We start from the raw sequence: 25,694 nt of genomic DNA on the forward strand, positions 1-25,694 counted from the left end.
TTAGGCAATGCTTTCTTTTTCTTAAGCAGTATGTTATAGAATGAGTTAAATCTTTAAGGCTAGGTATTTTTATAACCCACTTTAGTGCCAGACTGTCATTTCTGCTTATGGTGAAAATTGAACTCTATGAGAGCAGAAGAAAAGCACTGGTATTATTCAACATGAATGAAGTCTGACTTGACTCTGAAGGGAAGAGCCTTTTCTAGCATGAAAATATAAAACATCACATCCTGTCGTTTATTTGTTTATGTCTATGTGCTTTCCCCTTTTACAGTTTTGTGCAGCTCTCTAGGGGAAAAAAATATTGTAAGTGTTCTTTTGAGATATTATTTGGTTTTTTAAAATATTTTCAGGCTATAGGAACAGAATTTCTCCTGCTGCTTCTGTTCTTCATTCCATGCAGAAGGGGGTCTTGCTTTTCTGAGACAATAGCTAATGTAACACAAAATTAGCATAATGTTCCTTGATTTTTAGATACCTTTTCTGAAGCTGGAAGTATGATTTTCACTATTGCAGTCTTTGACCTGCTGCTGCCTCTTTTGTGATAACATGAGAATTCCTGTTGCTTGAAGTTATTTGCATCACTGTTAAACTTGTGTATGAGAATGTGCATGTGGCAGCAGTGGGGAGGATGTTTGTTTCTTTCTTCCAGTGGTACTGTTCTGCCGGAAAAATGCACTACTTGAGTATTATGTCACCTACTAACCATGGTGAATTCAGCTCTTGGTCAGCTGGAAGTCATGAGAATTTTGCTCTTCATTTCATTGCTAATAGAATTGTATCCATAGAATTTCAAGAACATAATTCCATGCATATGTAGCCACCTAAAGCCAGTATAAGTCCACCCTACCAAGAGGGGTAGTTTCTGCTTTGCTTCTACGCTTGCCTTGTATTTCTATCCTCACCATTTCACCAGAGGTCACGTTAGCGTGCCTGTCCCTGTAAACAGAGCAGGAAATTGGCCTGGCTGAACGCTGAGCTAGGAAAGAAAAGTGCTGGATCAGCCTGATTTATCCTGCAGTCACATGAGCACTACTTTCAGCAGGAGGGAGAAGACAAGATTGAACAGAGGATACTGGGATGGAGATGTCTTACATGTAATTTACTGTTGTTTAGTAAAGCAAGTATATTAGATCAGTGTGAAATATTGTTTTCTGTAGGGGACATTCTTGCTGCCTTATCTAACGTTTCTGGACGTAAACACCCATCAACAGTTCAGGCCAAACAGCTGAAGATGTGCCTTCCTATGATGTCTGTAGTGCTTCATCTTGTGACATCCCAGGTAGACTTTTTTTTTCCCCTCAAAGTTGTTAAACAAAGGACAAACTCTCACAGTTTTCCAAAATCTTATTTTCTGCTGATCATGATGAGGACAGGTAAAATAGAATATTAATGTGTGAGTATGTTGATAAGTATATAACAGTATTATAACAGCTATATAACAGTATTGAAGTTGTAAGCCTTATTTTTTTACATTGCAAGACAACTCTAGTGGCAGAAGCAAATATGTGGTTTGTCCTCTTTTTTTTAATGTGTCTGTGAAATACATTTTTCTGGTCATAAGATATGCATTTAATGTAACTTTTGCTAAATTCAAATAGGTATTTCGTCCCCAGATAGTCACAGAGGAGTTTCTTTTCCACTATGGGACTTTACTTGTGAGTATAACCATCCAAGTTAAATCCTGTTTACCAAATGTATATATGCATAAAATTTTGGGAATTATTTTAATGCAATAAAATGCCATTCAATTTATAAATTGGAGAGAGACCTTTATTCTGAATGTAAAAATTTAAACTTTGACTGCATTCAAAACTATATATGTTATCAGGCCTTTGATCATTTTTGTGGCCCTCCTCTGTACCCATTCCAACAGGACCAAATCTTTCTTGTGCCGAGGGCTCCAGAGCTAGATGCTTTATATTAGAGTAGAAAAAATTGGCTCTAAATTATATAGAATGTTCTTTCTAAAATTTTATGCTAGTATTTTATGAGTATAAGTGAAAGATAAATTATAATCTAATCGATATTTAGGGTATTCTTTCCTTTCGTAACCTTTTTTAACTGTGCCATAGGGTAGTACAACAAAAATGAAGTAGCACTCTTGTAATGTAATTTCCTCATATGAACACAGATGTTTCTGCTAAATGAGAAAAAAAACATGTTCTAAAGTTGCATATTAAAGTGAAGCAAATACTTTTAAGTACATGGGTTCATGAATAACAGCTAGGTATTTACTTCTACAATAGCATGAAGAAATGCTTCATCGCAAACACCTAAAGTTGTCTGTTCAGATTCCCTTGTCTCTCTCCTTTGACTTTTCATTCCAAGAAAATGTGGGTTTAATTTAGCTCTACTAAAATATTTGTATAAAAATTAGTATTAGTCTGAAGGAAAAAAAACCCAACCTGTAGATGTTGAATTACAAAGCCTTTTATCTCTTCAAAGCATTTGTAACTAGGCAGTAGATTTATTAATGGTTTTGGATCAGCCTTGTAGAAGGTGAAGTTCTTCTGTCAACAATATAGGTAGAACAGACCAGGTACAATGTAAGTTTTCTTTTGATGTTACTCCAGCTTGCTTGAACTACTGACTGAGGAAGTCAGGCTAGTTATACTGGCATAGCATTCCTCTCAGATCAAGGAGGAGAAGATTGCTCTACTGAATATTTCCTGCATCTTGTCCTTCTGTGTCCATTGAACAAAGCAATTCAAGAACTTATATATGCTGTTTCAATTTACGCATGAAAAACGATGGGGAAATAGTATATCTTAAAAATGAATATAGAATTTTGACCTGTGTTATGATATGACTAATCTAATTACTTCTGGAAAAGTTACTGTCCATTCTACCAGACAACAGTCTACTCTAGAATTTTGTGTTTAGCAACATTCCCACTGACATCTGTAAAAGGACATTCGATTATCAGCTTGTACTTTTTTGAAGTAATGTGCTGGAACTGATACCTTTAAGACTTTAGCAAGTCAGTCTTTCAGTTTTTGGTTTTCGATTTGTTTGTTTTTTTAAATTTCTGATTTATTCAACTATCTTGCTCTTAACAATACGAAATTATTTGGAGTGGAAAGATGTGTGCTTGGTATCTGGAAGAAAAAGACTAGCTATTTTCCTGTAACTGTTGTTCATTGAGATTTTTTTTTCTTGCTCCTTTGAAGTTATTTCCATCATCACTGTAATTTTCAGTACTGTTGTGCAAAGAAATTGAGATGGAGTCAGGACAGTCCTTTCATGTTTTCGGCTGTGAATAGAAATACATGGAGGACACGCTGTGCCCCAAAGACACAGTTAATAGTAGGTTCCTAGCAGAGTGCATAGGGCACAGACTCACCTTTAGTGTAATACACACCATCCCTCTCTGTTGCTTAAAAAAACCCAGGTAGCTTTTTTTTTTGTATAAATACATCATCAATTTGTGTTTCTAATACAAAATTAAGGAAATAAGCATTAGTAGCCAGAACAATATTTGCACCCTCTACAGTGATTTTTCCAAATTGGTTCCGAAACTGTGATTAGTTGTGGAACTGTCTGAAATAAGCAAATAAAATGATAATCTCTTCCAAAACAAGTTAATTAGATAGTAGCTAGTAGTTTTCTTCAGATGATCAGGAAGGAAAAAATAACTGTTTTTTTATAGAAGCACTTGTTTTTTATGACTGCCTCGGAGATGTGTTTAAGTGATGAAATATATAATTAGTTTGTAACTGTATTTTTAATTAGACAAAAATCCTTCAGATGTTTCTTGCATACTAAGAAAAAGATAAGCAATATAGAAAGTTTTGCCAATTTAATAGGTAATAACAAAAATTTAAGGGATAATAAAATATACGACAAGCATTATTTTCTTAATGTTTTGCCATTATATAAGTAAATAGTTATATGTGCAAATTGAAAATGAGAAAAATGTTTATCCATGCTAAGTTCTCTGTGTTTTAGTAAAAAGGAGCGTACTATAGACTCTGCTGAGAATTTTTCCTTCTTTAGCATATGTTAATAACATGTCTTTTGCATCCCCTGTGAAATAAACAGCTATGCATACAAGTGAAAGCAAAAGCATGAAATAAAGATGAAAAGGCAAAAGAATAATTGATCTAATTGTACGATGTTTACTTAGCCCTGATTATTAATACTTCATTGTTTCTGTTCCTCAAAATGATGACTGATTTGGATGATTTTTAAGAGAAGGTTGTGCTTTTTGTATGTTCTCTTCTATGTAACTGCATCCATAACTGTGTGTGTACTATGCATGGAGATCAAAAAGATGATACAAATAACAGAAAATTGCATTTTCTGGAGGATATTTGGTCTTTTTAGTGAGTTGTTTTAACATAGCCATGTCCAAAATAGTTCAAAGTCTTCTTAGAAATTGCGGTTTTCTGTTAACAATACAGACATTTAATTACTGTCAATTTAGCCAGAAATGTTATCATACCTGACATTAGTCATAGTAATAGTCCTAACTGTATTATAGGTATAAGTGTCCAGCAGCATTACAGACTTGCAGTATTATCTTATAACAGCTAGATCATGAATGCTTTCAGTCTTTCATATCTTGGTTATTGTGACTGTTTCCTAATGCAGGTGCATTCACATTTTGCATTTACAAAGCCCCTTAAATAATTTCGTGTTGTACGTATTCAGTGGTTAGGCTTCTGGGTTTTTGTTCCTGAAGTGTTTTAACATACATGTCTCTTCTTCTGTAGAATTTTATCAGAATGATAGATTCAGGAGAAACAAACTTGGATGGAGCAATAGGTAAGGTAACCTATGTTATTGCTGTACGTTTATAAGTGGGCATTTTTAACTGTTGCATTTTATGAAGAAATGCAATGCTTTTTACTAATAGGGCAAGCTGCATCAGAAGAATTGATTAAGACTACTTTATCAACCTTTGAAGCAGTAACACAGCATCCTGTCTTGTTGACAATCCATCGCTTGACTGTAAGTCTGACAACAAATTAAATAGTTGCAGGCTACTTGGCCTAATTCCATTGATAAGAGAAAGTTTTGCAGAATTAGAAACTGTTTAAATTATGGCTTAAAGTGTATTGTGGTTCTGTTTGATAGGAAAAATCCTTATTGTTTATAGAGAGATTTTATTCTCAAAGAAGCAGGAAGGCATTCAGACTCAGCTTAGTTGAGATGTTAGAGGGAAAATGAGAAGGGCTTAAAGTTTAGAAATAGCAGTTCTTAAAATTATTTTCATGTAAATGTAACACTTGATTCTGCAAGTCTTTCTTAGGCCTCAAAGCGAGTATGTTGCTATATATTAGTGAACATTTCACCTCTTCATTTGTCATAATGCTTTTAACATAGCTTGGAGAGGCCACCTATGAGGGTTGAAGATCACATGGCACCAATGCCCTTCTAGATGAGATCATCATCAAGAATAGCAGTTTATAGCAGTTATGGTGGCGGTTTTGTTCAAGTATAACTGATTGCTTACTAAAAATTGTGTTACAATTACCAAACCCACATGCTGTAAGCTTCTTACATCACTAAAGATTTGTTTTCTTTGAAATTTTTTGTTGAATTGTTTACTTTGAGCTAAGCTACTTTTCAGCTAAGCGGAAGCCAGAACAGTTGTGTTGTGAAATAGTTGTCAGCAAATCAGTGTGTTGGAATTCTTGAGTCAGTGATTGACAAATCATTGTTAACACGTAGCAGTGCATTTTTGTGCCAAAGTTGCTTCCAAAAGTGTAACCTACCATGCTTACTGGGATGAACATTTAATTCAAATTTAAAGTTATATGTTTGTATTAGTATTAGGTTAAGGGCACATTCAATATAGCAATTCTATCAAGAAAGTGATTGGCAAATTGATAAATTCTTGACAATGAGTGAACTTAGGAGTTGTGTGAGATAAGACTGGGTGATCTTAGAAATTGTCTTTCTAGAAGCTGAATTCTGTTTGGGGTGTGTGTTAGCTGAGTACTTAGATTGTAAAGCCTTAATAAGTAAAAATATTAAAATGTAATTAAAAATATAAATAAAAATTTAAATAAGTTTAATGTTTATTTTCATTAATGGTCACAAAAAAGTGGTATTTGAAAAAATGATCCTTATACACAAAATTCTACCAATTAACGGAGGGAAAATAGTGCAGAACTAAACAGTTCAATTTACTTTATTGTGGCAAAGGATACTCTAGAAAAGAAATGTAAATGTAGGGGAGGTATGAATACCTATCGGTATATCCTTACATGCCTGTTACCCTGCAAGGTACTGTATTATGACTGTATCATTCTAGAATCACCTCAGTTTTTATAAATAATTGTTTTACTTCTGTGGGTTATCACTGTATCCTATGTTGACAGAAATATGGAGCATTTCTTTTGGAGGTCCATCAATATTTACTGAAATTGCAGTTCCTTGTGCCAGCACATTAAATAAAATTCCCCTGGCTTTTTAAACGTTACTGATCTGGGGGTTTTACCCTGAAATAACAGCACCAACGAGACAACTCCCCTTTATAACATTTCTTCCCCTTCTCTCATCCCCACATTGAGCAGAAGTGAGGGAATGACTATTCCCACTCTCTTTTAAGTAAGCCATGACTACCAGCAGGCGAGTTTTATTTAAGTATCTAAATTTCTAGGGAACAATTTACCTCATTGCATATGTTGAAAGTTTTAGGTGTTTATTTAAAATCTATCTGAACACATTGATTAACCTTATGTAACTACGCAGAAAAAACTTCCTGCCTCTCATGCTTGTAAATTTATGGCACACACACTTCTGTAGAATAGTCCCCTGATTTAGAATACGTGGATATTGCAAGCTATTAACTAAATGTAATTATAGTTTTGTGAATGAATAGCTTTTTTTCAGAGAAAAAAAATCTATTACTTGCTCATTTTCATAAGGAACAGTTTCTTCTAATTTAAAATGGCCCTCCTGACACTCAGCAAATAGCCATTCTGATACAAAATAAAGTGGAGAAATTGCATTCTATTTGGCATGTTAAATTCAAGAAGTTGTCCACTGTAATTAATAATCTCTAACCACATCTGCCACTAGTGGTGCAAACAGTAATTAGTTTAATACTATTTACGAAGTCTAGTGTGCTAATTATACTTGAATGTACAGCATACATTACTTTAGCGGAAAGTGGTACTTCATCTTCTATGATGCATACAGAATATTTTTAGAACTGCTGTTACTCCAGGGATATCTTCTAATTGCTACCCGCTGAGCATGACTAGAATCTATGAATATAAATGCCAACACCCAGTGGAACTTGGTGCTTTCTTAAAAACTTGAAGCAAGACACGTTTAAGCTTCCAGATCAATATTTAAGTGTAACAGTGGTTAATAGGAAACTCTTACAGCAGAGAAATGGCTGATCTCAGAAGTCTGGATTTCTCGTTTAAAAAAAAAATTTGATTACAAACAGCATTTTATGGGTGAGGCAGAAGAGGGCCAAAATATTCTTGAGAGGATGCATTTTTCCACTACAACTGTGACATTGCTTTCAATTTTCTAATCAGAAATTAAATGTATTTTTAATGAAGTTTAATTAATTGAATAAAAAGTGAGGTTATGCTAAGCAAGCAGAACCAGTAAGTTCTTCAGTTCAGTTCTGGTTTGAGTTTAGCTGCAATGGGAAATTTAGAAGTTAATAGGAACTTAAGAGCAACGTTTCAGGTTCTTTTAAACTTTGAGAAGAAATTGCTTATTCCTGGTTTTAGTTCATGTTTGGTTTGCCTTTGTATTTGTACCTTGAGCAAAGAATATTGAATAAACTGATTGTTTGTGATCAAATTTCTAATTACCATCAACCTAAAGTCAGTTATTGAGGAGATTCATTTCTGTGGGGACTGATTGTATTATATATTCCTAAGTGTAATAAAGTTAGAGGATTGCAAGTGCTAAAATGAAAGCCAATAGTGAGCATTAATTTCATTTTGCAGGCAGTTGTGTGCCTTTTTTACCAGATATAAATAAAGACTAACAGTAAGTGCGATTCAGCAAGTTTTAATAAAGCTGTAGATTCCCAGGTACACTAATAGTAAGCTCAAGGCCGTAAAGAAGAGTCTTTATAGACTGGAGTGGATTATAAACCCTGGATTCTTAAGCTGACACAAGTCCAGCTGCCCGTTTCCTCCATGTACCTAAAATGGAAGGATATTTATGAAATTCAGATAAAGTGTTATAACAGTATCCGTTTTCAAATTTTGGTGAAAGTTTAAATATAATTAACTGGAAGAATTTTGTGCTGACTGCATCATCTACATTTTTCTTTTCTCTGTTAAGTATATTTATCTGCCTGAAGAAAGGATGCATGCTAGTTCAGAGCACTCTGAGCAGTGATGAGGCTCATGACGGTAGGCAGTTCCTGTGGGAATCCTTTCTGTACTCTAACTAGCTCCCTAAAATTATCTGTATAATGCACAGGTGATCTTTTACTTGAAGTATGAAAGTTCTTCTCTGGCTGAGGGCAGAATTTGTCAGCAGTGATTCTCCTTTTCAAGGTTTTGCAACCTACTTTTAAAAATCAGGCTAAAATAAAAGCACTCTGAACATAATGAGTTGCTTGATGGGAAGTCAAGGGAAAAGCAGTATGACATGGAAATCTGCTGGTTGACAATTAGTTTCACCAAAGATGACAACACAAGGGTTAGAAACTTCTGTAAATGCTTTTTTATTTTGCTCATCTTAATCTTTTCTTCATTCAGCGTCAGCGGTGGTGTTCATCCACAGGCTGTTCTGATCTAACCACTGGCACCTTAATTTTATCAGTGTAGGGAATGCCTGTATGAACATATTGTACAGCATTTCTTCAGTCACTTTCCCTTTTCAAGTAGATTAAAATTCTACACCTCATGTGGCTTTCTGCCCATTAAGCTAATACACATGACATGAGTCTTTTTGTGAAACCAGTTCTGTACTAATTGACATATTGAGTCAGTCAATCAGTGCTGTCACTTCCCAGAAGTAAGGAAAAAAAAAAACCTCAATGAAGACTCTGAAGTTCTGAAGACTTTTAAAAAAAAAAATTAGAAATGTCATCCTTCTCCCTAATTCATTCTAACATGCATTGGATTATTTTTTCTATTACATTCTGAGAGATTACTGGCAATATTAAAACATTGAGGAACATGCTGTGCCTCCAGCAAATGCTTTAAGAAGTTTGAAGGCAGCGTGATCTTAATTTCATGGTCACTTTCAGCAGTAACTTTGTATGTGGAATTTTAATGAGGATAAATGTCAAGGTGATCTTAGATATCGTGGATCTTACCTGTGACTGGAAAGAAAGGGTTTGGGAGCTGATGGTCTTTGCTTTGGTATGTTCTGCTTTGAATAGTGGATAAGGAGAAGATATTTGTCAGTAATTTTAAGTTAAACATATGCACACTGAGAGGAACCAGATCCCTCTGGAAAAATCTCTGGAAGTAGAGTAATGGGCTTAGACAATTGTGAGTTTGGATATGATAGCTACATGGAATGGGTCGCATAGTTTCTTTGTGTGAGTTTAATTCCTGTGTCTAATTTTCAGTTGAAAACAGCATGGTTCACAAATGCTACTGCACCAGGCTTTAAGCCTTCTTACTTTTTCTATCCACCCAGTGTAACACCAAATGTCAAGACATTTGGCCTTAAGCACTGATTTGAAGAGCTCTGAAACTCAGTTTTAATCAAGGGAGAGATTTTTTTTAAGGTCAATAATGTTAACCATATAAGTTTTGTGGCCTTGAGAAGAGGGCATATATACATAGCCTATGTTGTAGGGGATAATGGGTATGTTTGGTTATGTGCTAGCTCATTAACACATGGTGGTTACATGTACATGTTGAATGATTGAGTTTATCCTTGCAGAAGTGAGTGGAAGGTTAGTTCTCCATCATCATTCTTAGGAGGTACCTACTGCTAAATAGGGATTTAACGTACTGGGACCTTCCACTGAGAGCCCTTGCAGTGTTATAACTGCATTTTAGTAGGTACTCGTGCAACTTAGACTTTACATGGTGAGGTTAAGTAAGCCTGAGGCAAATAAGCCTGCTTATTTGTTTCTAACAAAGCAAGCACATATATTTAGGGTGCAGGCCTTGTGCCTGACATCTGAACAGCGGAGACAAACAGAGAGGGATTGAAATTACAGTTTTCTCTTTCAAGCCCCTCCTAGTAGCTGATGAATACTTTAGCTGCTGTGGCTTGTCACTCTTTCTCTTCTGAAGGTTAAAGTAACATACAGACTTTGCAGAACAATTTCTATTAAAATTGTGCCTTGCTTTCAAAAGATCTGATTTTTATAAGTAATAAAATACTTCATAAAAGTGAGTACAGCTTTTGCTGGATGATCAGACCATACTACTAGAATTTTCCTTTCAGAAATCAGTGAACATTATAGAATCATAGAATGGGTTGGGTTGGAAGTAACCTTCAGAGCTCATGTAGTCCAACCACCCTGCATTAACCTTGAATATTTCCAGGGATGGGGCATCTACCACCTCTCTTGGCAACTTGTTCCAGTGTTTAACCACCCTCAGTGAAAAAAATTTCTTCCTAGTATCTATTCTGAACTTCTCTTTTAATTTAAAACCATTATCCTTTGTCCTGTTGCTACATGCCCTGATAAAAAGTCTTTCCTCATCTTTCTAGACCCACTCCAACAGGTCCGTGTCCATCCTGTTCTGAGGGCTCCAGAGCTGGACACAGTATTCCAGGTGTGGCATCACCAGAGCAGAGTAGAGAGGCAGGATCACCTCTTTTGACCTGCTGGCTATGCCTCCTTAGATGCAGCCCAGGTTACAGTTGACCTTCCAGGTTGCAAGTGCACATTGCCGGCTCATGTCCAGCCTCTCCTTCACAAGGACCCCTAGATCCTTCTTTGCAGGGCTGCTTTCAATTTCTTCATCCTCCAGCCTGTATTGGTACTGAGGGTTGCCCTGACCCAGGTGCAGGACTTTACACTTGGCCTTGTTGGACATAATTAAGTTTTCATTAGCCCACTTCTCCAGCTTGTCAAGGTCCCTCTGGATGGCATTTCATCCCTCAAGGGTGTCAGAGAGACAGATAATCTGGTTTTGGGTAGTATACTTGGATTTCCAAAATGTTTTTGGCAAAGTCATGCACCAAAGATTCTTCAAATCCATCGGTGGCTCTTCCCTCTTGCCCTCTGGCAGATCAACTTGTAACTAGTTAAATTTACTAAGTAAAGAATAGAGATAGGTTGAAAAAAAATTAGGTGTATTAAGAATTTTGCCTTACAAAGATCTGTGTTGCAACATATGCTATTTATAACTAAGCCAGAAGATTGAATCAATAGGGAGCTGACAAAACTGACTGACACTAAATTATTCACAGCAGTGAAAATTAGAACTGATGGAAGACTTGCAGAAGGCTTCAAGATATTGAGTGAAAGGACAATAAAATGACATGCAATTCAATACTGATAAATGTCAAGCAATGCACGTGAGGAAAATCATTCCTTCTATGAATATGCAGTGTCAGGATCTGAACTACTTGTAGCTGTTCTGGAGATCTTTTTGTGTAATTTTTATATGAAAATGATAGCTTTATATTCAGTAGTAATCAGGAAGACAACTAGATTATTAGAAATGACTGGCAATAGATCAGACAAAAAAGCAGAAAATATCGCTATGCCATGGTAAGTCTGTGGTGCCCTCAGGCCTTGAATACTGAATGCAGTTGTGGTCAGTTACTCTCAAAGGGGGTGAAGCTTAACAAGAAGTAGTACAGCTCGATGGTGCGAGGAGGGACAGATAGGTAAGAATTTCAGCTTGGAAACAAAAGACTGGGGAGTACAAAATTATGAATGGCACGGGAAAGATGAATTGGAAATGATTTTTCATGGTTTTATTAAAGAATAAGTGGATATCAAGTTAGCAGCTTTAAAATAAACAAGGAAGTGCCATTTCACAAGGCGTAATTGAAGTGTGGAAATCAATGCTATAGGTATTGCACATGATAACGGTATAAATACATTTAAAGAAGGATGGGACAAATATATGGAGGAAAAGGCTAGTAAGTGTTATTAAATGCAAAAATAGTTACGGTACCAGCTTAGGAATTTTCTTAAGTCAAGAGTTATTTCCTTAAAAGCTATAGTTGTGCTTTATGCTTGGTCTATTTCTTGTACTCTTTTTCTTCTCCTTTCCAATTGTCAGAAACAGGATTACCATGTTGGAGCTGTTTTTTCTTTTTCTTTCTGTACTTAAGTACTATAGCTGGGAAATTTGAATGCAGAACGTATGGAAGTTTCTAGGATTTCATTACTGTTTTGGGTTCTGATGACAGCACAGTTGTGGCAGTATAGCCTTTGAATGCCATCATTACATACAATGGTGGCTTTGTGCAGTTAGGGATTTATCATGAACTGGGTATCAGGCTCTTTAGAAGATGGTAGAAAGCCAGATCTAACTATCTAGTCTGTTCAAGCTCAAAGCAGAATATCTCTGACTTTTTTTGTAAGCAATCTTCGTGATAAAGACTGAAAAAAGAAAAATTCCTGACTATCTTCATGCATATATAAAGGTTTGTTTCCATGTAGGTGTCAGCAGTCATTTAAAATAAGAAGAAATTAATCCTTATTTGAGTAGGAACTTGGTGGATGACACTAAGCTGGGTGGAAGCGTCGATCTGCTGGAGGGTAGGGAGGCTCTGCAAAGGGATCTGAACAGGCTGGACCGCTGGGCAGAGTCCAATGGCATGAGGTTTAACAAGGCCAAATGCCGGGTCCTGCACTTGGGGCACAACAACCCTGTGCAGTGCTACAGACTAGGAGAAGAGTGGCTAAAATGCTGCCCGGAGGAGAAAGACCTGGGGGTGTTGGTTGACAGTGACTCAACATGAGCCAGCAGTGTGACCAGGTGGCCAAGAAGGCCAACGGCATCTTGGCTTGGATCAGAAATGGCGTGTCCAGCAGGTCCAGGGAGGTTATTCTCCCTCTGTACTCGGCACTGGTGAGACAACTCCTTGAATCCTGTGTTGATTTCTGGGCCCCTCACCACAAGAAGGATGTTGAGGCTCTGGAGCGAGTCCAGAGAAGAGCAATGAAGCTGGTGAGGGGGCTGGAGAACAAGTCTTACGAGGAGCGTTGAGGGAACTGGGGTTGTTTAGTGTGGAGAAGAGGAGGCTGAGGGGGTTGTAGAGAGGAGGGTGCTGGCCTCCTCTCCCAAGTGACAGGGCAAGAGGGAATGGCCTCAAGCTCTGCCAGGGGAGGTTCAGGCTGGACATCAGAAAAAATTTTTTCATGGAAAGGGTTATTGGGCACTGAAACAGGCTGCCCAGGGAGGTGGTTGAGTCACAATCCCTGGAGGTATTTAAAAGACGGGTGGGTGAGGTGCTGAGGGACATGGTTTAGTGTTTGTTAGGAATGGTTGGACTCGATGATCCTGTGGGTCTTTTCCAACCTAGTGATTCTGTGAAAACACCTGCCATGGAGAATTCTATTCTAAACAGTTTGTTTCCCAAAATTGAGGTTTGTGTTAGAAAAATGTCAGAAAATACTACTACAATTATTTAAGACCTAAAGAATCTTTTTAACAATGACAGTTTAAAATATATTTAACTTAGAAAATACTTACGACTGTCTTCACTATGTTCAGTAATGTGGAAGACTACTGTTAATACTAGATGAAAGCGAAAGAAGATTTGAAGTTTTAGAAACTGATGATGCATTGCACTGTTGGATGCTGCCATCTTAATCAGCATCAGTCTGAGTCAATGCTGCTCCTGCTGAGTGACTCATAATCTTCTGAAGCCCTGTGTTGTGTGAGGCAGTCAAGAGCTACTTTTTTGCCTCTTTTCTGTCTCATGTCTTTCATTGACCACTAAAAAGTGCCATTTCATTTGAGAAGCATTGTATTAGGTTGGACTGGTTTTATGGACTGGATATTATATATATACCTTAATATATGTTATAACTGATAGATTAACATTGGTATAACAGTTTAGAAACCTGCACTAATAGAGTTGTTGGAGTGCAATGTAGTTTTCTTTTTTGTCTTATTGCATATTAATTGGAAAGACTATGAAATATGTTGAAATAATGAAATGTTACAAAAATCACTACATCTGTGATATATAGCATTATCTATATAGCTGTAAAGGTTATTTGTACTTGCAAAAGTATTTTGACTTCCATGTCTCAATCAGAGTCCTCTACCTCTTTTATTGAAAGAATGTAACAAAGGCATCTTTCGGTAGTTTTTTTCAGAAGTGGAAAAAAAGCTGGACTAAATGAATCCCATAATATCAGAGATTCGTTTAACAGAGACCACAAACTAACAACGAAATGGTTGTCAATTGTAGTTATTGCCGACTAGAGGCTAACTTCATTTAGCAACCCCTTTTCACATACACTTTGAACTCCTGTTGATGTTTCTTAATATTAGCTGCGTAAACTTAGAGAAATTCCAGCTTCTAGTATAAATCCCTAAAAGAAAACACATGGGGGACTATAACACAGTCTGGTTACGTCAAATCCTGTCCACAGTGTAGTGAGAACCTACGCAGTAATTTTATTTGTGTAAATACGTCCAAGCACAAGATGTGTATCCATGATGCATACTTAAAAATTCCAGGGCTTCCCATCCATCCTCTTCCCCAAAACCAAAGCATGTCTGTCTAAAAAAATTGTATTTTATGCATGACTTAATTCTTAGCAATTCATTCTTTTACACAGGATACTAATACTACACTATTTTTGTAATATTACCTATCTAAAGCTGAGTTGTAGTCTGGTTCACAATAATTTGATTTCAGATGGGACTAAGCTGATTAGTCCTGTGACAGATGATTAAACCATTGCAACAGACTCATGGACAATAGAGAGCTGACTGGAATTTTTGTACCTCAAATCTTAACTCTGTAAATTTAAATTTTAATGGAAGAATGGAAGAAGTTAAAATTTTATCAAGTCTCTACTTGATAAAATTTTATCAAGCTCTCTTCTAAGCTTAAGGATATTGTGTTACAGGTAGTAAGTATTTACTTATGTATTTTAGTTCTATGTAGGTTTGTTTTAGAAGGATGTTTCTTCTGAACTGGTGTCAATGATTAGTTTATGGATTAAAGCATAAGGATTACTAGATATTCTAATACTCTTTGTTCTTAATACCTTGCATCTGCACTGAATTCTGTATTTTAAATTAAAATTCACTCTGAATGAATTATACCAGAATTACTGTTGTTTTCTATTGGAAAGAAAAAATACTACCTGTAACTTGTCATCTCACCAGAGAAAAGTGAACTTGATGGCTTTGTAAGTGTTGTTATTGATTAATTTCCATGATTATTCATCTCTCTGGTTAAGTGCTCTAGCAGTGCAATAGACATAGATGATACTGTATCTCTGCTCTATTCCGGTCCCCCTGTCTCCCTCCCTGGTGAATAATCTAAGACAGATCTTCCTTATTCTGTTTTAGGTTGAAGACTGTATCCTCCCACCACTAGTTTCTTTAGTACACAGTCAGAATGGTAAGTATACGGCCACATCAACTACAGTTTCCATGAATTCCACATTTTGTTTTAATTAGACTTCAGTGTGGTCACATTCTTGGCACCTTTATTTTCAAGTGGAATGGAGACTCTTCAGCTTGCGGTTGCTCTCAGAAACCACATCACTGCTTTTAAGCCACAAGGTCATAGCTGAGGAGAAAGGAGAGAGCTTGGACTCAAACAGCAAGCTTCTGTCTCTCATCAGAGATTCATTGCTTCCTCAGTAAGTATGATATTGCTCCTGTAATGGAGAATAACTTGATACTCAAACCATTTTGACAGCATATTTGTTTTAACTACCCTTTTTATGTTTAAATGGCAAAACCAAAAGAAAAATAGCTATTGACTGCTGCCAGAGTTCTCTGCCCAACATCTTTCTTCTAGGTTTACTTCACTTTATCATATACAACTCAAACACAACTTCGATGTGACAGTAATTTCTGATACTGCTCCTCTGACTGCTCTTGGAGTGAAACAAGTTTCCGCTGGCTTTCAGGCTGTGATTTAAACACTCCTCTTAGTTCTGCTAATAAAGTTAGAACAGACTGACAGCAACATCTTTTTTGTCTATTTTTGATATTGTACTCTCATGTAAGATCTTCTGAAATCATATGGAGTGGCGTATAACTTTTTAAAAAGGAATAGTGCAGGATAAATTAGTCCTCCATAATCCGCCTAGGGGTTATTTCCTCTGAATTGCCATCCTTTCTGGCTTCCCCAAGCAGCAGAAAAACCCTGCAGCAGAGTAGATAAAACTACAGGTTGGGGCCAGATGTGGCCTAGAATTTGAGTTATATGGTTTATGGTGAAATTATGCCTGTCATTTCAAAATGACTTGCAGGTGAACATAAAGACAGCTCTCTGTTATGCACATCCATACTGTGAGCCGATAATGTCTGTAGAGTTATGTCTGTAGAAAGAAAGAAAGCAAGAAAGCATAAACACAGGATGAGTACAGTAAAGATGAGTCATTATTTATCTTTCACATTATTCTAATTGTGTTATAGTGTATTTTAATGTGTGGTCCTCAAAAGTTAATAATTGTAAATGCTGCTGCTGTAAGTGAGGAAATTGTTCACCACCCCTACCTTAAGTGGCAGAAGGGTGGAGGAATGGATGCTGGATTATGATCCGAAACACAGTGCCTTCCCCAAAAATGAGGCTGGCTCTTGCTAGCTAACAGTGTTCTTACAATTTGGGGATCAAAGTTCTGTCCATGCAAGACGTGTAATCTTTTCTTGTGAGAGAGAATGGGAAGGAAATATTAGAGCTTTTTTCACACTATCTTTTTTTCTCTAGAAACAGAGAATTTGTTATTTTGAATTACAACAGAAACTGCAAATAATATTTTAGAAATAGAGTATATGCATTATTAAAAGCAGTCAGATACTTTTCTTCAGATAGGGGAAGAGGCCCAGGTCAAGCGAAACCAGATTCTATCCTTGCTCTGAGTCTTGCCCTTTGTAGACATGCCCAGTTTATAAAATGTTTCTCATTGAACTGGCGGTGGAAAGAGTGTCATGCTATTTCCAAGCTAGAAGGGAAACAGCCAGTATACTCCTGTCTCCAAGCTAATTAGCTCAATTTTGTGGCAGGGCTTTTTGGCCTGAGACTAAATGCGATCCTACTTTGGGGATTTCTGCAGTGCTATCTTTGCATGCATTGCATTGTAGATGTATAAAAAAAGCCTTGCAGTAGCTCATAGTTTCTAGCTCTAAGTAATTCCAGAATCAATTCCTTTATCTCAACAGTAGAGATGAGGATACTTGTATTTGAAAAGTACTTTAAGATTATCTCAAGAAAATTATTATTGAAGTTTATGATATTTGGAATATATTGTAATTTGGTATAAACAAATTTTTACTCTGACTTAGGAGCATAGTAAAGCAGTATGTAAATCTTCCACTGAGTCGCAAAGGTTTTACTGGTGTGTGCATATTTACTACTATATTTGAACCTGTGGTTTGAGCCAGCCCCTGGTAAACATGTTTCCCTATGGGGAGCAGGTAATCAGTGCCAGAAAGCACAAGGGGAGCAAAAAGCAGAGAAGAGTTTGAGGATTTTCTGAAGAAAGGAAAACTCAGACTAATTTTTTACTTGAAAGCCTCAAAACTCACTTTGGAGAAGACTCAAAAAGAAAGTAAGAAAAGACCAAAGCAGCTGCTTTGGATGTAAAAAAATACATAAAAGGGAAGTTTTATTCAGCAGTGTTCTAGATATGGGTAGGAAAATGTTGACGTAAGGTAGGATTTGAATTCTTATATACTCTCTACAATTCTTAAAAGAAGCTTTCACTGAATGCAAAGGGTTCTGGCCTAAAATCTAGAGAGAAGGGAAGTCTAAGATTCAATGTTACCTATCCCAGGAAGTAGGAGTTACCTGAAAACTCTGAGTAAGAAAGTGAAGAGACAGCCTGTATTTGGAGTTTGAAGACGTGTTTGGTGATGTTTGGTCTTCCTGTTGCTGAACAAGGGATAGGACAGAATGTGACTCAGCTGGAGGACAGTCAAAAGCATAAAGGAGAGATGCAGTGGCTGTTCATGGGTGTCTATGTGGGGAAGTGGGTATTTCCACCCCTTTTAATTCTGCTTTTTAAGAACCGAGAGCTGTTGAGTATGGAAGAGGGGGACATCTAGGTTTAATGTGTGATGTTCTTCTTAAGGAAGGTTATAGTGGTACTCATTTGTGTATATATTTCATTCTTATAAGTATCTTCTACAAGTTAATTTTTTTAAAAGGAAAACTGACCCAGGAAATAGTATTTTGGTCACAAGGGCCTGCAGGAATGATGGGAGGAACTATTCATCAGGGAGTGCAGTGATAGGACAAGGGGTAATGGTTTTAAGCAGAAAGAGGGGAGGTTTAGCTTAGACATTGGGAAGAAAGTTTTTACTGTGAGAGTAGCGAGGCCCTGGCCCAGGTTGCCCAGGGAAGTTGTGGGTGCCCCATCCCTGGAGGTGTTCAACACCAGGTTGGATGGGGTTTTGAGCAACCTGATCGAGGGGAAGATGTTCCAGCCCATGGCAGGGGCTGGAACTGGATGATCCTTGCATGAAATATAAATGGGCTTCCTTTTGAGTTAAATAGAAGAATACAGTGGTTGCCACTTCTTTCTCATCTTCTGCATCATCAATAGAATGGTAATTCCATTAAATATTTGTGCATTTGTAGATCAGAAAATTAACTTCCTCACAGGGTTTTGATTAAATTGAATGAAATTGTGTCAATTTATTTCAGTTCACTGAAAGGCTATTTTCCTGAGTGCTTTCGTAAACAAAATTAAACTTTCAGCTATAGAAAATGAATACAGGGCAGATGCTTTCTATTACATATCCAGATTTTTTTAATCAGAAAATGAAACATCAACTCTTTATAATTTAATTCTTAATATTCCTAAGTATATACCATAATTTTCAGTTTCAGGGAGGGACAGCAAAAGGAGAGGAATGTTTAAATAGTTTTATTTCACTTGAAAGATTGTGTGAGTTGTTCTTTGCAGACTGCCAAGCCAGTTCTGCAAGTACAAAGTCCTAGATACGTGAGTTAATTTGTTGATAAAATGTTTAGTCTTTTTAACGAGCTTAAGAGAAACCATATCCTCGAATCTCTAGGACCTCATGTCACTGTTGCTTTTAGAAAAGACTGACAAAATGACTCCTTGCAGTGTAATACCTAGAGTTTCTCTAATACTGTTGTTACTGAATTGTGTTTTGTTTCCAAGTGGCAGGGAAATCATTAGATGAATTCAATCTTTTAACAAAGTATTTCAAGCACAGAATATTTTCCCCTCACAGAAGATTCATATATTCATAGCTGATAATGGCATTTATTCAGGCAATGTGCTTAGATTAATTGCTAAGACATTAATTTTAGAAATCTGCATTTTCTCACATGATATTTGGTTTGATGGATCAGTGCATCTTCCCTTAGAAATACCCTTTACTAATGTTATCTTTTGGACGGGTGGGGTGAGGGGAATAGGGTTTCAAGTAGAAGGAAATAAAGTGAGACTATTTTATTAAACTCTGAGGAATTAGGATCCTAAGGGTGCAGAATAATAATAGTCTCTCTCAAATGTAATACATAGAAGGCTTAAAATCATCTAAAGTGGACCTCATTTAGGGAATATATTGATGTGTTCATAATAAAACATGTATTATGCTAAGTGTTAGATTTTTAAGCTAGCGTGGCTGATTAATTCATTACTACTATTAGGAATTACCATTTTGGAGACCTAAATCCATATTTTATGCAGTGAGCAGATGACTTCAGGCACCTAAGTCACCTGATAGAATCTTTGCTTGCCTCAAAAGATTTAGTCATGGATTCTGAAAAAAAAAAATGCAGATAGTTTCATTATGTTTAGTAGGAATATATATTTCTCATGAAGGGCTTCTAGGATCAGCGTCTACTAATGCATTACAGTATTTTCTTCTTTTGAAGAAAGAGGCTTTTTAATTACCAGCGAGAAATATTTTTCTTCAGGAACTGGAATCTGTTATTTGTAAAGGATAGATATTAATCATGGAATATATGAAGCCAGCACAGTCTTCTAATTAGTTAATTGTGTAGATTCTCCAGTGTGGTTTACAACTCTACAGCAGCACATTCAAGTAAATACATAGTAGCCATGGCACATTGCCCGTAGGCTGTGTGCTTGTGTAGGGACATCAGCCCCTGTGAAGGAGCTCCCAGGGGCTACATGAAGAATGTACAGCTGATGTGCTTCACCCTCCTAGTCTTAGAGTTGTCCAGATCAAAGACTTGGCCAGAAAGCAGCACAACTCCTTCTAGATTTCCTTCCTGTGTAAATCAGAGTGCTGGGGTGTAGTGACTGAGGAGAGGGGATCTTCATTGCAGTGAAGAGCTAGCACACAGTAGGGTGCATACCAACATCCAGGTGATGGGAAGGGATCCAAATTCAGTTCAGGCAGCACTAGATGTCTCAAGATGTGAAGTAAAGTTCTTGATTTGCTAGATTCCACCCCTTCCCCCTTGGGAACCCAAAAAGAAAAAAGATGTAGTGCAAGTGTTTTGTTGTATGAAACACGATAATCTAGGAGATTTTCCCACAAACCATCCTTTCATTTGTACTTGATTAATTCTTTGTGGTTTTTCTTTTACAAACACTTCCAATTCTATGGCTTCCACATGTTTAGAGTAGCACTATTTGCAATCACAGACAGTGTTTTGACGTGGCTGAGTCTGTGGGGTTTTTATGCTTACATCTTCCTATCTTCTGTCATTATATCCTATTGCCCTCCAGATATATTTGGCTTTAAACAAATTTTTTTTGTTTGGAGGGTGGGGTTTACTGGAGCGTTAGCAGCAACAGCAAGGTCCATTTTAGTTTTCAGCAGGTTGTCTTCCATGAGGTGATATTTGGAAGTGTTTCGTAGATGTTTTTCTTGTGGTTTTATCTTCACTGCCATAGCTCTCAATAAACATTGTTTTGAAGTATTTTTGTATTGCTCTGTTCCCTATTACTTGGAGAATGCAAGCATGCTGTAGTTAAAGCAATATTTTTTGAAATTTAATATCAAATATAAAGCTCAATGCAAATGTTGTATAAGTAAAATATTTTGTTTTGAGAAAAACCACAATGTAAACAAAGTATAGATCTTAATCATAGATAAGCCGGTTGATGGTCTTTCTGAGCATCCAATAAATCTTCTCCCTAATATTTTGCAGCTCATTTTTCACTTGCCTCTTGAAGATTAAGTTTTTTAATGTCTAAAAATCTATCATATAGATCAGTAAATAAAACATATGAATGTAGGAAAAAAGCATTTTTAATAAATATATGTTTTTATATAAATTATGTTTATAAATATGTGTGTTTCTCTCTAAGAAATAACATGTTCTTTTATTAATGTTGCTTTTAAAGTTAATCTGCTTCTGGTTTTAAAATTCTGTTTCTGCATATGTCTTGTTTATTGCTTTGTACAGTTCCAAACAGCCTTGTATTTCCATTGTGGTTATTATAAAGCTTGAAATAGGGAAATGATGTATTTTTAGTATCAAATTTTAACATGCATCTCTTGACATTTTTTTCCACTGTTGCTACCCTTCTTCCTCTTCCCTTTCAGGTATGAACATATTCTGATGGCTCCAGACCCAGTGCCAATGTATGCCCTAAAATTGTTGGTGGCCCTGACTGAACACAGCCCTGCTTCTGTGAGGTGATACAATTATACATTCTCTGTTGTTCTCTGGGTTCTTTCTTTTTCAAGGTGTTGTTTGTTTGGTTTTTTCCATTAGGAATTAACAATAGCATAGATCTTGCTGTCGTACTACTTTGACTGGCACTTAGGAGATGTAGCAAATTCTTGGATAGTATTTGTTATAGAATGAGATCTCATGTCTTTTATGACAATTTATACGATCCTGATTATTTTAATATGGATTTAGCTGATGAAACACTAGAGACAAAATAATAAAAATTTTAACATTAAAATAATCATAAAAGACTTTAAATTATCAAAACCATTGTCCATCTAAGCATGTTTGTACTATGACAAAGGTGATGTGTTTGTAAAGGCTATAGAACAGTAAATACACTTCAAAGCTGTTCAGTTTTTCTGCAAATTTAGCTACCCTTTTAAGTTTCTGAATACAGATTTTGAGGTACACTCAGTATGTTTGAAAGTATCTTGATGTCTCTTCCATTGTATTCCTAAGATTGGTCTTTGACAGACAAAAAAGAGAAAAAAAAGGAAAAGTGGCGTAGAACTAAAACTACATTTCTTGATAATAGTAAGGAAGCGTCTCTCTCACATACTTGTGCACACATGTCACTCTTCCTCTTCCTCGATCTGCTCAGAAAATCTGTTTGTTCTTGCAGTCACCACTTTCTTTTCATGGTGTCTGATAGTGTTATGGCTTAGGAGTCACTGCATACCATGCTGTCTTGTTTTGATTGACTGAAATGAGCACAAGATTTAAAAAACATAAGGAAATTTAATTTCTTTCCCCACTGTTTTGTTACAAAAGATGAAAACATCCTCTTTTCATTTTTTGTGATGTGAGCAGTGTTTTAATACTAAGATTGTAGAGTAGACTAAAATTGAACTAGGAAATAGAATGGCTTGAGATTTTAGATGGCTTCAGTACAGTAGATGTACTTAATTGTATTTTTATTGTATAGAATCTGTTTATGTTACTGCAGGGTTTTATGTATTATACAAATAGTATAGCATTCTATTTTTAGAATAAACCTACAGGCATTCTAATATTAAGAGTTACAGAAATATTTCTGTAACTAGAATGCTGGATATTATAGCAGCATTTTCCTCTGCCTAATGAATTCTCTCTCTCTAATCGTATGTATTTGCCCTTATGCTCAGTGTAAGTAGATTGTGGATCTATGCTTATCCTCATGGTCTTCTTACGGCAGAGAGCAATTATTTTCTTAATATTGTTAAGAAGCTGCTATGAATATCCAATGAACTATTAATAATTTTAAATGCCAGTGTATCTGGTACTGTTAGTCAAGGATGGGCTACTAGATTCCAGTTACCAACACATCTGTAATTGTTCTGTTTCTCACATGTCTTACTGCCCCCCTCAATCTTTAATTTCACCAAATAATTTCTTCGGCTAGATTTACGAAGGAATGGAGCTTATGCAATTCTCTTGGTCTGTCTGTTTCCTCATTCTTTGACTTCCCAATAACTTTACCTGGAAGTAGCTGCTGTATCAAAAGTGCGACAGGGGTAAATAACATGTTCGTATTTGCACAAACTGCTAGTGAACAAAATGGGAACCATGTACGTGCTCTAGTGAACACTAGGTCACAGTTTCTTCTGGTGTGGTTTGATGGCTAATTAATCAGTATGCATGGAGTTCGGAATTACACAAGGCTTTTATTAGTGATTATTGTGATGGGAAGTAAAGGAGTAGCACTGGACACAAATCATTTGGGATTAAATCTGTGCTTTGTGGAAAAACTCTACCATATTTTAGTACCAATGACAGTGACGCAAGTCACTTTTCATTGAGCCTCTGTGGCTTCTCTAAGCTTGCATTTCATCTACAATGCCTGACTTTCAAGGTTGGATGCTTTCTCCTGTGACTGACTTTAAACAAATGAAAATGGTGGTAGCAAAAAGATTGTAAAATGACAAAATGTTAGATTAGTATTTACTTTATTATTTCCATATCTTTCAAAAGTAGCCACTATTATTAATCTTATTTTGAAATTAACAAAGAGTGAATTGGAAGGAGAATGAAGGCTGCTGTGTTTTGTTTAGTTTGTTCCATATGATAGCTCATTCTCAGACATTGTCACCTAACACATTGCCTCTTTCTTACTCTCTCTTTTCTTTAATCCCACCATTTTTCTCATACTTCACATTTATCTTTCTCCTTCCCATCCCTTCAGTCTTTTTCTGTGTGCTTTCTGATAGAGGTGTTGGCATTTGAATAGTTTTATATTAACACTTAAAGGAGACAGATCCACTCCAATATTTTGTTTCATTTGTTTTCATTGCTGACCCTGTAAAGCAGCAAATTTGTTGTGATATCAGAGGAATAACATTCTATCGTCTTTATACCATTTTTCTAAACTCTTCTGTTTTCTATTACAGGTAGTTTTTTCTGTATGACAGAGGCACAGATATTCAAATATTATTATATTTTTTATGTCATAAGATTATGATAAAATACTGCTAATGTATGATACATATTTTCAATGCCTTTAATAATTAATATTTTGTAAGAATACAAAAAAATACCTTGTAATCTTTGCTGTTGCTTCATTGATGTTTTTAATATTTTTGTATTATAGGAGCTCTTCCACTCTATTGCTTTTCAATTTAGCAGTGGAGAATTCTAGTGATATTCCATTAATGTGCTGCAGAATTAGATCTCTCACAAACATTAAGTTCCAGCATGTGAAAGATGATAGCTGTAAAAAAAACTTTAACGTTTTTTCTATGAGCACATTACGTATTTGGACAGCTGATCGTATGAGCATCCACAGGAATAAAATCCAGTTTTAGAGGATGAGTGTTCTCTTATTTGTTTTCATCTTCATGAGTTAGAGTATAAATGAGTCAGGTGTTTCCCTAATATACCTGTTTTTAAATTATGCAACAATTGCTGTCTGATACAATGTTACTTTTCTTTTCTTTTTCAGCGTTAACTTTCTTTTACTAAGAAAATAGTAGATAATGGAAGGATGAGCTTTGAATAGAATTTGTCCATCATTTGCCTATTTTATATTTGGCTCAAAGCTAATAGTCTGGCTTTCAGAGTGTTAATAGTATCTGTTGTGTCTCTCCTAAATAGCTATTGCCTTTTCTTCAAGAATACTTTATGATAAGAAAAATTGTGGACATTAAAACCAGTGTGAGACTTAATAGCACAATTAATCTTCAGCTATTTTGAGAATGATTTTTTTTTAAGAAATAACTCATATTGAGGAAACAAATAGCTTCAGTTAGTGATTAATCTTGGGACTGCTGGAAATCTATGTTAAGTTTTTTTTTTCCTTTTGTTAATTACTCTTGGTGGATTGTACTTGTGTAAGGAGTTATTGGAGGAACTGAACTTCTCATAGTGGGAGCAAATGTTTACATCAGAGCAAGATCTGATTTAACTATGCAAAGTCTGTATTCAACGTAGCAGTTTCAAAAGATACCTTGCCCTTGTGTGTTTATCCACTTATTGTATAGGTTATACATGCGGGTAGAGAGTCAGATGTACTGTATTCATTAAGGCCTGGGTGGTTTTTTTTGGTTCCTGCTTTGAACCTTGTACATTGTTTTGTTGTGGCATGTAATAATCAGGTTGCTAGATTTTTCTGGTAATAAGGAGGATTGGATATGAATTTCTTAGTTTCTATTAATATGGTATATCAATTATGTCTTATTAAATGTTTCAACTATTGTAAGGTATTTGGTACTGTGCTCTTAGGGAAACTTATACCAGAACATGATTCTTAACTTGATCCTTAGTCTCATAAGTAAGCTTATGAAATCATAGAATCATAGAATAGTTAGGGTTGGAAGAGACCTTAAAGATCAGCTAGTTCCAACCCCCCTGCTGTGGGCAGGGACACCTCCCACTAGACCAGGCTGCCCAAGGCTCCATCCAACCTGGCCTTGAACACCTCCAGGGATGGGGCAGCCACAACTTCCCAGGGCAACCTGTGCCAGTGTAGCTATATATTTTCTGTGTGCTCTTTTATGCAGTTACTTGACTTACCTTTA

The 25,694-nt window shown here is 36.2% G+C and overlaps 1 protein-coding gene across 4 annotated transcripts in view; it reads left to right on the plus strand.

Annotated features, from left to right (window-relative positions):
• Nucleotides 1–25,694, plus strand: part of ULK4 (unc-51 like kinase 4) — a 220,806-nt gene that overhangs the window by 71,813 nt on the left and 123,299 nt on the right. For 3 of the 4 annotated variants that reach the window (XR_011337663.1, XM_069859966.1, XM_069859965.1), the window contains exons 23-29: nucleotides 1,161–1,282; nucleotides 1,602–1,658; nucleotides 4,719–4,770; nucleotides 4,862–4,956; nucleotides 15,408–15,459; nucleotides 15,526–15,703; nucleotides 21,570–21,662. Coding sequence is in view for 3 of the 4 variants with exons in the window: in XM_069859966.1 (XP_069716067.1) it covers nucleotides 1,161–1,282; nucleotides 1,602–1,658; nucleotides 4,719–4,770; nucleotides 4,862–4,956; nucleotides 15,408–15,459; nucleotides 15,526–15,703; nucleotides 21,570–21,662 (649 nt within the window). In the remaining variant the exon portion in view is untranslated. The remainder of the gene's footprint in view (nucleotides 1–1,160; nucleotides 1,283–1,601; nucleotides 1,659–4,718; nucleotides 4,771–4,861; nucleotides 4,957–15,407; nucleotides 15,460–15,525; nucleotides 15,704–21,569; nucleotides 21,663–25,694) is intronic. The other variant, XM_069859967.1, reaches the window with a different exon arrangement.

The sequence above is a fragment of the Phaenicophaeus curvirostris genome, chromosome 6 (assembly GCF_032191515.1).
Source record: "Phaenicophaeus curvirostris isolate KB17595 chromosome 6, BPBGC_Pcur_1.0, whole genome shotgun sequence".
NCBI classification, from domain to species: Eukaryota; Metazoa; Chordata; class Aves; order Cuculiformes; family Cuculidae; genus Phaenicophaeus; species Phaenicophaeus curvirostris.